The sequence below is a fragment of the Onthophagus taurus genome, chromosome 7 (genome assembly GCF_036711975.1).
Source record: "Onthophagus taurus isolate NC chromosome 7, IU_Otau_3.0, whole genome shotgun sequence".
Taxonomy (NCBI): Eukaryota; Metazoa; Arthropoda; class Insecta; order Coleoptera; family Scarabaeidae; genus Onthophagus; species Onthophagus taurus.
Genome location: NC_091972.1, coordinates 11,963,094 through 11,979,056, shown reverse-complemented (window position 1 = coordinate 11,979,056; position 15,963 = coordinate 11,963,094). Strand labels below are relative to the sequence as shown.

The 15,963-nt window shown below is 31.2% G+C and overlaps 3 protein-coding genes across 3 annotated transcripts; 1 reads left to right on the top strand and 2 right to left on the bottom strand.

The window, feature by feature from the left end:
• Positions 1-255: 255 nt before the first annotated feature.
• Positions 256-3,281, bottom strand: LOC111420955 (Leucyl-tRNA synthetase, mitochondrial). Its single transcript, XM_023054058.2, has 7 exons — positions 3,137-3,281; positions 2,599-3,051; positions 1,369-2,554; positions 1,124-1,315; positions 835-1,067; positions 556-783; positions 256-500 (listed from the first exon to the last, which is right to left on the bottom strand). Exons 1-7 carry the CDS (start codon positions 3,218-3,220, stop codon positions 267-269), a joined length of 2,610 nt encoding a protein of 869 aa, XP_022909826.2. The 5' UTR covers positions 3,221-3,281; the 3' UTR covers positions 256-266.
• A 3,115-nt stretch (positions 3,282-6,396) lies between these two features.
• Positions 6,397-11,802, top strand: LOC111420907 (alpha-1,3-mannosyl-glycoprotein 2-beta-N-acetylglucosaminyltransferase). Its single transcript, XM_023053966.2, has 6 exons — positions 6,397-6,706; positions 6,775-7,158; positions 10,658-10,862; positions 10,915-11,143; positions 11,197-11,563; positions 11,617-11,802. The coding sequence occupies exons 2-6, from the start codon at positions 6,802-6,804 to the stop codon at positions 11,728-11,730; spliced, it is 1,272 nt and encodes a 423-aa protein (XP_022909734.1). The 5' UTR covers positions 6,397-6,706; positions 6,775-6,801; the 3' UTR covers positions 11,731-11,802.
• Positions 11,803-12,164: 362 nt separating this feature from the next.
• On the bottom strand, positions 12,165-15,298 carry LOC111420908 (uncharacterized). Its single transcript, XM_023053967.2, has 4 exons — positions 15,176-15,298; positions 14,992-15,124; positions 14,708-14,914; positions 12,165-12,898 (listed from the first exon to the last, which is right to left on the bottom strand). Exons 1-4 carry the CDS (start codon positions 15,189-15,191, stop codon positions 12,211-12,213), a joined length of 1,044 nt encoding a protein of 347 aa, XP_022909735.1. The 5' UTR covers positions 15,192-15,298; the 3' UTR covers positions 12,165-12,210.
• Positions 15,299-15,963: the final 665 nt, after the last annotated feature.

Below are 15,963 nucleotides of genomic sequence, written 5' to 3'. Positions count from 1 at the left end.
ATTTTTAATCCATCTCTAAACATGCAAATATCTGCTTGAACCAGAGAATTTTCATTTTCGATCCAGCATACAATCTGGTATCTGGTACTGCTTCAACCTATAAATGGTAGTTCTTGCCACTTTCTCTATATGCAAATGCAAAGGAGATAGGCCAAGCAGAACATCCATTGCTAGAGTTGGCGTCTCTTTGAATTCATGGAGGTTATCTAACTCAATAACTTACAATACAAAACATAGGGAAAATAAAAAAGAAACTCTTTTAAACTTTAATTCATTATTTCTTCAGCTATTTTCTCTTTTTTAACAACATCCGTCGTTTTTAAATTAATAACATTTTCATAACCAAAATGTTTAATATATTCTACATCAATGATGGATCTTTTTTCTAAAATCATTTGAACTTTTTTATTATCTAAAGCTAGTTTCAACGCTTCTTCTTGTGATAACTCTTCTAATTCTTCACGTGGAAATTTTATTACCCCATTTTCAGTTCCATTAACCTATTATTAATGAAGAAAATTAGTCTAATATGTTACAAATTTTTTCGTTACATACTTGAATAACCAACTCCAATTGATAATTCGAATCAATATCCGGCCATTTTTGTTCCAAAACATTCTTGTCCCAAAAAAATTCATCCGGATTTAATCGATTTGGGGCGGATACGAAACCCTCCCATAATTGCGAGGCGAAATGAGGGGCCATTGGAGCCAATAAAATTATTTGACAACCTAAAGCTCTTTCGAATTGTTTACTTTTAGCGAAAGTTTGTGGCGAAACTTTCTAAAAATGAGTTATTTAAAAATAAGTCGTTTTGTTTTTAAATTAAATTACTCTTAAACTATTTGTAAAACCCTGCATTTTAGATAGAGCAACACTCATTTGTTGGGAAGTACAATAATTAAACGTTGCCCCTTTTACGTAATAATTCCTTGAATCAAACATGTAAAAATCTTCTTCATCAAATTTATTTTTTGAAATTTCTTTTGGTGGGTAATTTCTGTGTGTTAAAAATTCTTGAATTGTTAACCATAATCGTCTTTGCCAATTTAAAATACCAGGAAATGCTAAATAAATTAAAAAAATATTATTTTCTTATAATTACTACCAAAATAATGTTTACTGTTAGAATTCCAGTTTCTATGCGAAGTTGGTGCAACATCTGCCATAATTAACAACCGGGTTGTATCAACACCATAATTTTTAAACATTTCATTAGGATCGACCCCATTATGTTTAGATTTACTCATTTTTTCCCATTGTATAACAACTGGGTCATTTGTATCTTTCAATACGGCTTTATTTCGTTTTAAATCTTTAAAAATAAATAAATTTATTAAAATGTTTTAATTTATAAGATTTTTTTACCAATAACTTTCACCTCAGTTTCTTTAACATATCTCCCGCTGTTTTTCACCCTAAAACTTCTTCCCATAACCATTCCCTGCACAAGTAGTCGTTTAAACGGTTCTTTTGTTGGGACCAATCCCAAAGAATACAAAAAATGATTAATAAATCTCGCATAATATAAATGTAAAACAGCGTGTTCTTTTCCGCCGATATATAACTCAACTGGAGAATAATTTTTGATTATTTCTTTATTAAAAATTTCTTTTGTGTTGTGTGGATCTAAATATCTTAAGTAATACCAAGAACTATCAACAAATGTATCCATCGTATCAGTTTCTCTTAAAGCTAATTGATTACACTTAGGACAACTTGTTTCTAACCAATCGTGACATTTTGATAATGAAACGATTTTGAAATTTTCTTCTTTCATTTTAGGAAGTTCTATGGGAAGATTTTTTCTTGGGACAGGTTGTGGACCACAAAATTTGCAATGAATTATCGGAATTGGTGTTCCCCAATATCTTTGTCTTGATATTAACCAATCTTTTAATTTGGCACTTGTTTTATAACCGCCTTTATTTAAATTTTTAGCTTTATCTACGATTTTTTGGGTGATATCATTAATTTCGGGTGGTGTTAAAATTTCGGGAGTTTTATATTGTATGTTTTGTTGAATAGCAAAGTTTGTATCATGCTCATTTAAGCCAGGAAAACCTAAATAATACTCAGATTCAAATTCAAAGTTATTGGAATCAACATAAATAGGGATATTTTTATTAGTAATAAAGTTTTCAGCATGAATTTTTAATTTTTTAACGCCTCCTTGTGAAACTTCCCCATCATAGTTTGCAAATAAATGATTTTTTGGTACAATAATAAATTTTGCTTCGCTGAAATATTCGGGTTTATCAGTCCAAATACTAATTGTCTTTTCATCTTCACTACCAATCAAATTTAAATCGAAAGTAATCCCATTACAATCTCCAATCCAATGTTTTTGTATCTTTAAAATATCTCTCCAATCATGTAGAATATCATCACTTAAACCATCATATAAATCTTTCGCAAAATATCTAGTTTTAACAAACCACTGTTTTAAATACTTTTTTTCCACCTTCGCTCCTGATCTCCAAGCATATCCATTCTCATCAACTTGTTCGTCAGCTAACACAGTTTTGTCAACAGGATCCCAATTAACTAAAGCCTAAATAAACTAAATTTTCATATTAATTTTTTTGATTTATTTACCTTTTTTTGATAAACAAGCCCTTTTTCATAAAGTTTAAGAAATAAATCTTGTGTCCAACGATAATATTCAGGAGAACAAGTACTTATTTCACGATCCCAATCAAAACTACACCCTAATTCTTTTAATTGTGTCTTCATATGGTCTATATTCTGTTTAGTCCAATCTTCTGGAGGAATGTTACGTTCGATCGCTGCGTTTTCTGCTGGTAAACCAAAGGCATCCCAACCAATTGGATGAATCACATTTTTTCCATTCATTCTTTGAAACCTTGCCACTGAATCGCTAATGGTATAAACCCTAACATGACCCATATGAAGTTGTCCTGAGGGATATGGAAACATCGATAAAACATAACATTTCGTTTGATTTTCGGTGTTTGCATCTCGTTTATTAATAATTTCACTCCAACGTTGTTCTATTTTATGTTTTAATTCTAACGTTAGGTCTTCTTTCTTTCAAATAAAACGATAAAATAAATATTAGACATTTTTAACCTCAAAAAATAACATAACCTATAATGTTTTAAGTAAAACTTACCCAGATGTTTGTGGTACTACATCTTCTTAAAAAATTAAGGTAATATTTACATTTTATAGCAGGTATTTTAGTCAACAACAACATATTTATTGCGAATTTAGATATTTTAAAATGTAAGTTTTTGTAGGTTATAATTCCGCATGTCAATCATGTCAATAAAAATAAAGTTTCAAATATTAATTATAAAATAAATTATTAATTAAGAAACAGTAAAGTATATTAGTAGTTATAAGAAAGCTTTTTTAGAACATTTTACAATTAAAAAAATTCTTGAGTCGTATAACATTTAAAATTGGCGCGCTTTTACTTTGACATTTTAACCCTAGAAATCCTAATGCACGCTTTAGACATATCAAGCCCACGATGTCTTAAAAGTAGTTAAAATTCCTACAGGAATACCTAAAAGTATGCTATGTGACTTAATTAACATCTCTAAAAGTTTATTTCTGCATTCCTGTTGTTGCTAACTTTGAACTTGCAAAACTTGCATGTATACAGGATGATTCAAAAAACCGCTGACCGACTTCTAGGTAATACATCAAAAATTAAGATGGAAAGTCTTAATATACATGGGGTCGCAAATGTCTCCTTAACGAGATACAGCGGGTTAAAGTTTCTTTAAAATTAAACATTACCTGCAATAAAAAGCCCTTTTTTAAAAATATTTCCAACTCCACTGCTAATTTTGTAAAACGGGCAGTATTTTCGTGTAAAGTGATCAATTATCTATCAATTGGTCTCTTACAAAACTTTGATTAAAGCAACATTGATTGAATTAACAAATTTTCTACAAACTTTTGTTTTGATCAAAGTTTTATAAGAGACCAATTGATAGATAATTGATCACTTTACACGCGTAGAGAGCAATGGCGTAGACAATATTTTAAAAAAGTGCTTTTTATAGCAGATAATGTTTAATTGTAAAGAAACTTTGATCCGCTATTTCTCGCCAACGAGGCATTTGCGACCCCATGTACATTAAGACAATTCATCTTAATTGTTCGTGTATTATCTACTCTAGAAGTCTGTCAGCGGTTTTTTGAATCACCCTGTATAAGCTCTGAATTGGTTGTTCCAAATGGACTGTTAGGGCAAACTATACCACCACGTCAATCTAAAACTCGTGTATATAACATTATAAGACGTGTTCCTAAAACATTTTATTCCTCTCGAGATGCTTGAATGATTAAATATTTCATGACAAAACCCATTTTGAATGAAATACGTCATTAGAAGGCAGACGTGTTAGTTGCCTACAGAAAAATATAATATGGCGCGAAGTAGACTTGTATTTCCCCAATAAGGAGAATACTTTGTATAAACCTGGTATGGTAGTTAGAAGATTTGAGTGTAATAATAATACTAATAATTTATTGCCTCCACTGCATTACAACAATGCACATAGGAGAAATAATAATAACCCCTTTCCCCAGCTTTCCCCTGCCTACCTATGTATGTATCCTCGCTGCCACCACCTCACCCACCCATCTTCTCCGCTTCGCCTTCTCCTTCGGCATCCTCCATCTTCTCATCCTCCATCCAATATCTATTGGCTCTTCGTTACCACACCTAAGTCTGGCCCCAACCTCATTCCCCTCCGGTATCAAATACTTCGGTGGTAATTCTGTTACAATTTCCCCGTATTTTGGGTTATAGGCAATGTTATTGATCTACAATAGGTATATGGTGGAGAATGCATCTCCAAGCCACAACATGATCACATTGGTTGCTATACTTATAGCAGTTATTTCGGTCTGAGGAGTCGTGCAGGACGACTCTAGCGAAGTGGAAAGGTGTAGCTGGAGCTCCTTTGATCCATCAGTTTAGATGGTCAGCGTTTTGCCAGTGCTTAAGTTGCTCCGGGGTCATTCGTTGCAATTGATGCAGCAATTTAGCCTTATAGGCATGTTTGAGTACCAATTTGAGTTATTCAGTTGAAAAACCTAATAGGGTCGACGTAAATCAGTGTGTTTTTCTGACATACATGAATGTTAATTTCTGCTGCCAATAAATATTTCTTCTTGAGTCTGGAGCCAAGTAGTTCAGTTTTCTCCTCTGTTAAGCCCATGTTCCTAACCAAATCATTTAGCTCTACTTGAGTAAACCAGTTTTTAACACAGACATATCACTATCTGTCGCAATTGATTCAGGATTACATTATCCAAAAATCTGTTGGATTAGGGCAGAAAAGGGCAATCATTATGTACTTATTCTGCTGTTCCCATATCATCGCAATAGCAAGTCTAATCGCAACTCTTTCTCCCTTTCGGCTTTTTTCTATAATCTACCGTTAAGTGCCATTGATGTTCTTTTAATTACAATACAACAAAAAACCGTCAGAAATGTTTTTACATCCTCTTCTAACTTTTCTTTATGATTTGCTAACAACTGATGAGATGAATGTCTTTAGAGCTAAATTGGTTTCAGCGATTTGAACTAGATCAAATGATCTATACATAAAAACTCACATGTAGCACTATAAATGTGAGCCTGATTTTCCTAAAATTTCTTAAAACTAACTGCATGATATAGTGATAATATACATACTATTTTAGTTTGGAGGGATAATAATTGAAAAATATTTATGACCTTTTATTGAACGTTTAATTAAACAATAAATTTGTAGTGAACCTAGATTTATTGACATTTTATCAATTTTTTTATTGATCATAAAAAAGTAAACATCAAATTTTATTCGTATCACGCGTATCACCCATATCGTAATTCATACCGACCGCATCATGGTTTTTTCTTCAGGTAAGGGGTAGCCTGCTGATAAACCTTCATTCCTACATATACGACTTAGGGGCATAAAAACCAACAATCATAATAATATCACCGTTGGTTTTCTTTGTCGGAAATATCGCAGAGAGAAGATGTAAAAAACGCGGAAGGTTTCATTAAAACATCAGTAAGTGCTGCAAGAAAAGCTTATACATATAATTAATGGCCTTGAACGTCTTGGAGTCTATTCTATTGACTTGTGCAATTTGTGCTAGCGTTCATATTTTGGTGGCTATTATACAATCATTAAATTCACAAGATGACGGAGATTACAGACCGATGATGAAAGAACTTGCTACCATGCGGTTTTATAAAGAGAATAATTTGGTCAGGGCACCACAAGGGTCTTTATTTTTTCATTGACCTGAACTGTATGTAATAATCAATTGTGGTATAATTAAATAGGTTTTCTAAAATATGTTTACTTTTTATTATTTTAATTGGTGAAATTTGCTGATTTGTTATAGATATCGTTATAATAATGAAACTAGAGACATCTATTGATGAATAGCTACACTTAAAATTACACAAAGTGCTTTGACCAAACGTCAAATTGTCACACATGTTATAAAAAAAGTAAATAAATTTTTTTCCAATCATTTTACGTCTATAAAATATGAGTAACGTGACGAAACGGAAATACACGTAATCGGCTTGCGTTCGTGTAAACCAGACGGTTTACATTGTTAACATATCAAGCCTCTAAAATCCCAAATGCCAATAAGTTGATAAATATGAAAAATGTGGTTAAAAATGTGATAAAAGCAACACAGAATGCTTACTACTGTAAGTAAACAATACATTTTGTAGTTTTTCTTACACAATATCAAAAAAATTCGCTTTTTCATTTGTAGGATTTCATAAACAGTTGTTAAAGTACCATGCGATTGAAGAGGTCTTCGCTGATTGTTGCAATATGCTTGGTGATATGGGGCACGCTGACATATTACGCATTAATACGCAGGCTAGAGGAGCCCTCGGCTGTTTTGGAACTTGAAATTGGTAGATTAGAGGCTGGAATTAACGAGCAAATGGCACAAAATAAGGAGATGATCGGAAAAGTGCAGGGTATTTTAAGTAGAAAGAAAATTGGGGAGAGTGAGCGGCAAAACAGTTTAAAAAATGTTGTTATACCAGTTTTGGTGTTTGCTTGTAATCGAGTTTCAGTGTCAAGATGTTTGGATAAATTGATACAGTACAGACCAAATCCTGATCAATTTCCAATTATCGTTAGTCAGGTGAGGTTAAAAATATTATTCAATATTTTTTTAGTTATATATATTTTATTCTATTATAATTTTTACTGTTTATAATTACTTAAAATATTTTAAAAAAAACTATGTGTCACTTACTAATTATATGTATTTAAGATAAAGTCTTATCAGATAACAAATAGGATTATTAAACTTGTGATACAAAGAAATTATTGAGATGCACTTAACATAACCTCAATTTGATATCTTTAATGACATGACATAAAGCTGTCATTTAATATTTTAAAATATTCATTAAAATTTCCATGGTAACGCAGGATACCCAACATAAAATGTATAAAATCACTATACTCTGTTTTTAAACCAGGAGGAGTATTTTAAATTTGTCACCAGATTGACCTTGCACGTGATTGGTTGAATGCGAGGAAGGTTCACACACAGGCAATTTTGATTTTGAATTTGAAGGTTAGGTAATTGATAATTCGACAGTTTCGTGTCATTATTGTATATTTTGTGTTCTTAAACCCTTTTTTATTATATTTTGAAATAAATACACTCATAACTTCAATGTTAATTTGTATGTATAGTGTTGACGATAACAAACGAAAATAAATACAATAATAAGTAAATAAATAAATAATAATTATTAATTTAAATTTACCGCCAAAATATCTAGTGATATTTTCTGGTGATTTTTTCCAGTGTAAATCTGACTTTCGCGTTTACTCCTCCTGGTTTAAAAACAGAGTATAGTTCTAGTGCAAGTGTTAGTTCTAGTTTTAATTGTTATTCAGCGCTAAGTTGTATATTTTTAAGTTTCGGGTTTAACCCTGTGTCTTCAGACGCTGAATGTTATGTAAGGTTAGTTTTGTTTACAAACATTAATTATACCATGAAGTATTCTTTGGCAATTAGTAATGGCAATTATAGCGTGAAGTTTTCTTTTGTAATGTCAATTATAGCGTGAAGGAATGTTCGGTAAGGTTAGTTTTGTTTACAAACATTAATTATACCATGAAGTATTCTTTGGCAATTTGTAATGGCAATTATAGCGTGAAGTTTTCTTTTGTAATGTCAATTATAGCGTGAAGGAATGTGAGGTAAGGTTAGTTTTGTTTACAAACATTAATTATACCATGAAGTTTTCTTTGGCAATTAGTAATGGCAATTATAGCGTGAAGTTTTCTTTTGTAATGTCAATTATAGCGTGAAGGAATGTTCGGTAAGGTTAGTTTTGTTTACAAACATTAATTATACCTTGAAGTTTTCTTTGGCAATTATACTCTGTTTTTAAACCAGGAGGAGTATTTTAAATTTGTCACCAGATTGACCTTGCACGTGATTGGTTAAATGCGAGGAAGGTTCACACACAGGCAATTTTGATTTTGAATTTGAAGGTTAGGTTATTGACAATTCGACAGTTTCGTGTCATTATTGTAAATTTTGTGTTCTTAAACCCTTCTTTATTATATTTTGAAATAAATACACTCATAACTTCAATGTTAATTTGTATGTTTAGTGTTGACGATAACAAACGAAAATAAATACAATAATAAGTAAATAAATAAATAATAATAATTATTAATTTAAATTTACCGCCAAAATATCTAGTGATATTTTCTGGTGATTTTTTCTTTGATAGATTCAAATTTATTGACATTTGTAAACAGAAAAAAAGTGAGGTTAAATACGAAATATTGATTTATTTTCAAACATATATGTAGAGATCATATTGTTTAATATTTTATATTATAAAAAGCATTTATTAAAAAAATTACATGTGGGAGGTTCTTATACATAGCATATATTTAAAAATTAAATCAAATTGGATTTGATATAAAATTTATATTTGATAAAGCATTCCGTGGCACCATGAACTGTTACTAATCTCTGAGACATGGAATTAACTAAGATAGCTGCCAGTTCCTGCGAAATGTTCCACCATTGCAATACAAAATCGCCTCTGAAAGAAAAAATTCTTAACATTGCATTTTAACTGCTATCTCGTTTTGTTGTGGAAAAAATAATAATTAAGCGTTAAACTCCTTTCAAGTTGATAGGAATACCATAAGTCACCAGCAAGAGCGTTAGAAAAATTACGTTTTCACGTGGAAACCGTTCTACAAATTTTTTCTGTCAATGGATTCTTGTTTTAGACAGTCTAAAATACACTTTAAACGAAAAAAAAACCTTATTTTTTTATCTCAAAGGTGGCCCTTAAGTTTGTTCTTGTTAAGCCAAGCGAAAATTTGGGCTACAGCTGCAAAAACTTCTCGTCTCATAACATGTTTTTACAAAACATTTCATTATATTAAGTTTCACATGAAGTGGAACCACAAAAACTGTATTTTCTGGAATAGTCAACAAACAATCACCACACATTTGCTCTGTATAAGAGTCCATTAATCTCGATATATCATTGGTTAATAATCGACTTGTAAAATAAGTTCTGTAGACTATCAGCATCTGTTGCGCAATGACATAGTCATAGACGCATTATGTGTGAGATCTGCAAGTTAATCAATCATCCATGATGACTTCTAGGTATTTGGGTATGTTACGCCAGGGGATGACTTCGCCTATCATCGTTTAACCGGTACATTTTTTGTAATGTGATTGCAAAGTCAATGGTATCTATAGATTAATCACCAAGTTAATATATGGTTCTTCTGTTGATCTATTGTGAAGGTGTTAAACTACTTGGTGCAGGTGGAAACGATGGTGTTTGAGCAAGTCATGTTGTCACACCTTGTTGAACACTTTGGTCACATCTAGAAATACAGATCAATTGTATTCAAGGCCTTGATGTGTTGTTTCAACGTACGATTTTCTCAGCGGTCTTGCCTCTGATCCTTTCTTCTGGTTTTTTCAACACAATGTTGTGTAGAATCCCGTAGACATGACATGGGGATGAAAAAGGTCTGTAGGAAACATTACGTTCACTCATAATGTTGAGGAGAGTTGCAATTTAGGGTGCTAAAAACGGTACGATGTCGATTTTTTGTGCCTTTTCATGCGATTTTCCATTATTTAGAATTAGTTTCTATCAATGTCGTTTTTTGTTGATGAAGAGGTGATGGTTTCAGGAATAACAGTATTCATAAGAGTCGGAGAGCTGAGGTCAGATTGGCCACTCTTGGTTCCTTGGAGCACACCAAAGTCTTTCCAGTCGTCGATTTTAATTTTTGACACCGCATGCTGAACGCATAATGTGCTAAGAATATTGAAATTGACTGTTCCACTTGGGATTTTAGTTTTGGTATCTATCTTTAAATAGATTAATCCGATTGAAGATTTTATCGACTTACACATTGCAAAAATAGAAAAATTATCTTCAAACATACCAACTTCAGGATGTCATAAAACAAAATTTGAGGTTTTGGGAAAATACTTCGTGGGTTATATCACTTAATCTACATCTCATTTTCTGTTAGAATTATTTGAACTGATTTTTCTTGCTGTGAATGATAAAAATTTCTGTTAAAAAAATCTTAATACAGAAATTAAAATATCATATTTTTAGGATTGTAATCATGCTCCAACATCAGATATAATTGAAAGTTATGGATCTCAAGTAACATTAATAAAACAGCCAGATCAGTCGGAAATTCCAGTAAAACCGGCCGAAAAGAAATTTAAGGGTTACTTCAAAATTGCTAGGCATTACGGGTGGGCTTTAAATCAAACGTTCTTTAATTTTAATTTCGATGTAGCTATAATCGTGGAAGGTATATAAAATAACCATGAATTAAAAAGAAAGTTATAAATAAATCTTTATAGATGATTTGGAAGTATCTCCAGATTTTTTTGAATATTTCATGGCAACGTATCCGTTACTACTTCAAGACGATTCGTTATGGTGCATTTCCGCGTGGAACGATAATGGAAAAGATGGTTTGGTTAATTCGGGTCAACCGGAGTTATTGTATCGCACCGACTTTTTTCCTGGCTTAGGTTGGATGCTCACAAAAAGCGTTTGGATGGAATTATCAACAAAATGGCCAAAAGCGTAATTAATAAAATATTAAACATAAATAAAATTTTGAAATAAATTTAATTTAGGTATTGGGATGATTGGATTCGTCAACCTATTCAACGTAAAGACCGAGCGTGTATTCGACCGGAAATTTCCCGGACAAAAACGTTCGGGAAAATCGGCGTTTCAAACGGGATGTATTTCGATAAACATTTAAAATTCATAAAACTAAATGATAAGTTTGTGCCTTTTACCAAAATGGATTTAAGTTACTTATTAAAGGAGACTTATGATAAAGATTTTTTACGGACGGTGAATCAAAGTCCAGTTGAGACGTTTGAAAATTTAAAATTGGGCGATATCGATCGTGATGGCCCTGTTAGAATTGTTTATCATACTAAGGATGGTTTTAAGAGTAATGCTAAGGGAATGGGATTAATGGATGATTTTAGGGTAAATTAAAAAATTTTAAATTTGGTTTAGGTTTTTAAATAATTTTTTTATAGGCTGGTGTACCTCGCATGGCATATCGTGGTGTGGTAACATTTTATTATAAAAAACGAACAGTATTCCTCGCACCAGGCTGGAACTGGAAAGGGTACGATTTGTCGTGGACTTGATGACTCTTAAATGAGTCTCGCCAAATTTAGCTAAATCAATTTTTTAATTAAATAAATTATACGTCAATTTCCCGGCCGTTTAAGTTATTAATTTACATATATTTTTAATTCAGTGTGATATACTTAAGGTTTCAGTTGTGATAAGCTCGTCTCCAAACCGATTTTATTTCCTTATGGAAATCGTTTTTTTTTTCTTTAAATACTAATTGTTTAATGTGATTGTGTCGTGATTTGCATTCGTGGGTGTCTTCCAAGAAAGAAAAAACCGTTTACTCTGTAAAGATTTAAAATGCAATTGTTCTCGCTTAATAATTTAAGTTGCACTTTATTGCCTTTAATCATTTTTTTAAGTTTTAATTTTACAAAGATATGTACAAAGTGGTAAGTCTAAAAAATTAAGATTTGTATATTATGATAATAAATATAGCATAATATATATTTGAACTCTTATTTTATTCACCCAAATTTGTTTATAAAAAATTAATCAAATATCTCAACGTGAGAATTTTTCTTTCCATATTTATAATAAGCTAAAAATGGGAAGTTATGCATTAACCAAAATACAACATACATGTTATAAACGTGAATTATTCTAAATAAAGTAAACCTCATCAAAGAAAAAAAAGTTGTTAAACAAAATAAATAAAATTTTTGAAACGCATTTAAAACGTAGGGTTTAAAATCATTATTAATTTCGTTATTATTACCATTTTCTGGTAAATATCTATCTTTACAAACAATTTCGTTTATAAAATACAAAAAAACGTGATGATTCATAACTGGCATCATACACCACATTCCATTTATTAAAGCCGAAGTTAAACTTAAATAATCCTGGTGTTGTCGGCGGACTTCTTCGCGAAAAACCCTTCGAATTAATTCGTGGCAAATTCCTTTGGTTTCTTCCAAAGAATCCCTACAGATATTAAAACGATCTTCCATTCCCATTAAATATCCTACTATTCTCCAAATATGAATAAAACCTTCCAATTCTTGTTTAGACGCGTTGTAAATTCCAACAGTTTCCGTTTCAGAAATAACAAATCCCATAAAACCGAATTGGGTTAAAGCCATGTTTTTTTGAGAGATACTTGAAAAACCTGCCGAACAACATCTTTTACTTGCTGAATTGTGTTTAAAGCGGACTTTTTCTATTGATTTCCAAACTCTAAATAATAAAAATTCATTAATGATTTGTTTCAATTAAGAAGTTTTTGTATCACAACAAATTTTAACCATCAATTAAGAACACGAAGGGGTATAAGACAATTCTAACTGACAATTCGTACATAGTCAATTAAACCATAATTGTAATTTTGATTTCAATTAGGGAAATGTGCACATTTAACGGAAAAAGTGAATATCGTATTTGAAACAATTGTTGATATCAAATAACTTAATAAGAGTTAGGTTCACTGTAGAAATTGTGTCGTTCAATGGTTTTATTCACTTTTGTTTAGTATTTCTGATTATGAACATTCACCGAACATAGTGTATAGATAGTGTGGTTATTTAAAGAATAAATTGTAAGTGTTCTATTTTTGCTTTACTAACTGACAATGGTAAATTGTTTTCAAATCTTTAATACCTCTCTGGATGCATTTATACAATAAATTTTTGTGTACACGTCGTCTCTTGAATAATCACAAGACTTGTAATATTAACATGATTGGATGGTTGCATCCAGTAATTAAGTACTTAATATTTAGTTCGAAAGTGCCTCTCCAAATTCGATTTCTTGGTATGGCCAATTTTTCCTAATAAAGATACGTTTATTAGAGACCAAAACACGCCGAATAATTACTAACTAAGCAGTATTAGCAGCCTACATAAAGGAAACAATTAATGCAAATGTTAAGGTCATTGATTTTAGACAAGTATGAGTTAGACTTAATTTTAAGGATTTCTTACGCGATGAAGCTGTTTCTGGGTTAAGAATTTTTAGTTATCAAAACTAGATTTAACTTCTGTATCTTGTAGTTCTGATCGGATCTGATTATTTAAATAGAGCTATTATGTTTTAGCTTGTGTTGTGAGATTCTTGGATATTCCATGGAAGTGGTTGCCAATTTTGATGAAAACGCCTATTTAGTCAGCCTATCAGGTCTAATTGTACACTCATAACTTGTTTTATTGATTGTCCTGAGACTTAAGCCACGATAAATCAGAAAACTGTTTAGTAATGATGAACAACGAACTCATTACCATGAAAGAATAAACAGATGTGATTGTTCCACAATTACAAAGCAGAATTAATTAAAACAAAAAACATTAAAGATGATCAACTACGTGCAAAAGAATGCAGAAAAAATAAAATAAGGTTATCATCCAGATTAGTCAGATTGATGCCTAAACCCGGATTAAGTTAATGCTGCGGTAAACTGCTCGATTCAGTTTACTGCCTAAATCCTGGATGGATTGATACCCAAACCCGGGTCAGGTTTATGCCTAAATTCGGATAAGGTATCAGTAAATAAGGAATCAGTAAATTCTCCGCAACAAGAAACATACTAGGCAGTTGGCTGATATCATTGAAGACATGCCACCTTTTCCTCTATGATTTATACTGCCTTAAAGATCACTTGTTATAATGAAGTATTTTAATTGAAGATCGTCAAAAATCCTTACTCCTTTCTAGAGCCCAACTTTTGAATGAAGACTATGAGATTGAGGGTAAAATTACCAAAGTTAGTTAACAAAATACACACATTGGGGCATTTTCTGCTTCGAGATAACAAAAGTTCGACTCGTCTTGGTTGGGAAATGACAAAATATGATAAATTTTTAAAAATTAGTCGAAACTAGGACCCATAAATAACTGCCTAACTTTCCAGCTTCATCTAAGTTAGTACACTTTTAACTCATTTCTTTTCTAAACTTAATAATATGATATCACAAGATATCATCGAAGTAATTTTCAGATTAATGGTTAAAATGATGGTTAAAATTTATTGCATACAAAATTTTATATATTTACTTTGAATTTGGTTGAAAATCATGATCGTACCAAGCTACCATATGAAAAACGGTTGATAAATATCGTTTATAAGCGGAAAGTGGTTCACTAGACATTTTAGTAAATTTTAAAATTTGCGCTAAATCGGGTACTGAAAGAATTGTTGTTAACCCAAGAATTTTTGCGAAAAACATTGCATAGAGATGTTTATAAAAAAAATTTTGCCCACTGAAAAATGTTTCGTTGAAGATTATTCCAATGAGGTCGGATACTAAAAGAGAAAGTTGAAAAGTAAAAGTATTTACCATTTAAATTTTTCTTCGTCGAAATATTCCGGTAATATTTCAAATCTGTTAAATTCCTCATTGGTTTCATCACAGCGTATTGTTCCTCCTTTATTTAAAAGATTATCGACGAATTCACTTGCGTGGCATTTATCTAGAATTACTTACACGTATAAATTATATCATTAATATCAAAAAATATTACCTGAAGAATTTATCATTATTTTAAAATATTTTTCTTCAATGTGAAACCACTGTTATTAAAACACTACAAATATATTCGGCCTTTGACGATCCCACCAACGGTGAAATTGACTCTTGTACAAGTAAAAGTGGTGAGGAGGAGACTTCCCCACCTTTAAATCGCAGCAATATAAAGAAAGAATACCAGTAACTTCCATTTCAAGCACGTAGATCGCTGTCATCTTTTAATATTTTGTACCTTGAATCTCAATGATGACTTCTAATAATAAAACGAGTTTAACGATAAAAGAATTAACAATACATTTTGGCAAAAAAAAGATTAATAATAAAAGGATTGTTGTTACAAATTAAAAAATTGATTTAGTATTACAACAAGAAGTGAAAGCGCAACTTTGATATAGCTCTCGATCTCTGCTTTCAAATCTGTTATCTGTCTTCCACTGAAAGTGAAAACTTTCATTATTTACATCGCTAAACCAACCTGCTCCAATAAAGCGAAATGTATACAATTGATAGGTTAAAATGAGCTTACAATAGAGACATTATTTCGCTTTCTTCGCTTATTTATTTATATTCGCTCATTTATGACATGCAAAAATCAATTTTATAGAATATTTTTTAATAATAATGATTTTTTGTTACATTTTATTAGGATTTAACGGTAGATATTGCATGTTTAACATAAGCTTTGTATTATTTAAAATTTGGAGTTATTTGAAAAAACCGCCAATTTTTGTTTCTCGATAAAAATGATAGATGGCGCGTTTTTCAATTTACAGAAATATTTAA

Bases quoted from the DNA above. Each gene is read 5' to 3' on its own strand.
- LOC111420955 (XM_023054058.2), bottom strand. From the start codon at position 3,220: ATGTTGTTGTTGACTAAAATACCTGCTATAAAATGTAAATATTACCTT. The intron at 2,555-2,598 runs GTAAATAAATCA...TAGTTTATTTAG, and splicing joins GGCTTGTTTATCAAAAAAAG to GCTTTAGTTAATTGGGATCC. The intron at 1,068-1,123 runs GTAAACATTATT...TAATTTATTTAG, and splicing joins TAGAAACTGGAATTCTAACA to CATTTCCTGGTATTTTAAAT.
- LOC111420907 (XM_023053966.2), top strand. From the start codon at position 6,802: ATGCGATTGAAGAGGTCTTCGCTGATTGTTGCAATATGCTTGGTGATA. The intron at 7,159-10,657 runs GTGAGGTTAAAA...TCATATTTTTAG, and splicing joins TTCCAATTATCGTTAGTCAG to GATTGTAATCATGCTCCAAC. The intron at 10,863-10,914 runs GTATATAAAATA...AAATCTTTATAG, and splicing joins TGTAGCTATAATCGTGGAAG to ATGATTTGGAAGTATCTCCA.
- LOC111420908 (XM_023053967.2), bottom strand. The intron at 14,915-14,991 runs GTAAATACTTTT...AACATTTTTCAG, and splicing joins GACGAAGAAAAATTTAAATG to TGGGCAAAATTTTTTTTATA. The intron at 12,899-14,707 runs GTAAATATATAA...TTTATTATTTAG, and splicing joins GATTTTCAACCAAATTCAAA to AGTTTGGAAATCAATAGAAA.